At 61.1% G+C, this 478-nt stretch overlaps 1 protein-coding gene across 1 annotated transcript in view; it reads left to right on the top strand.

Moving 5' to 3' along the window:
* The window catches only part of WIZ (widely interspaced zinc finger motifs), a 12,781-nt gene that overhangs the window by 7,293 nt on the left and 5,010 nt on the right, over window positions 1-478 (top strand). Inside the window, exon 2 of the mRNA XM_017733669.1 lies at window positions 339-457. Coding sequence (XP_017589158.1) covers window positions 339-457 — 119 coding nt within the window. The remainder of the gene's footprint in view (window positions 1-338; window positions 458-478) is intronic.

Below are 478 nucleotides of genomic sequence, written 5' to 3'. Positions count from 1 at the left end.
GTGTTCCCTGGAGTTATCCCAGTTCCCCTCAGAGCCATCCCAGTTCCCCTCAGTCCATCCCAGTTCCCCTCTGGAGCCATCCCAGTTCCCCTCAGTCCATCCCAGTTCCCCTCAGTCCATCCCAGTTCCCTTTGGAGCCATCCCAGTTCCCTTTACGCCATCCCAGTGTTCCTTGGAGTTATCCCAGTTCCCCTCAGAGCCATCCCAGTTTTTCCTGGAACCATCCCAGTTCCCCTCAGGCCATCCCAGTTCCCTCTGCACCCCTCCCAGTTCCCCCTGCGGACATCCCAGTTTTGTTATCCCATAATCCCGTTTTTCACCCCCCAAATCCCTTCCAGCCCCACGGCCGAGGAGCAGCCGGAATTCCCGAAGGCGCTCTACCGGCCGGAGCTGCGCAGCGTCGCCGTGGCCGGCGCCGTGTCCTGGGACGCCGGGGCGGGAGAAGGGATCGAGGAAAGCACTTTAGAGAGACTCCCTG

Source organism: Corvus brachyrhynchos, unplaced genomic scaffold, assembly GCF_000691975.1.
Source record: "Corvus brachyrhynchos isolate BGI_N302 unplaced genomic scaffold, ASM69197v1 scaffold1395, whole genome shotgun sequence".
Classification (NCBI taxonomy): Eukaryota; Metazoa; Chordata; class Aves; order Passeriformes; family Corvidae; genus Corvus; species Corvus brachyrhynchos.
Note: the sequence above shows the minus strand (reverse complement) of the source record. Positions and strands in the feature narration are given on the sequence as shown.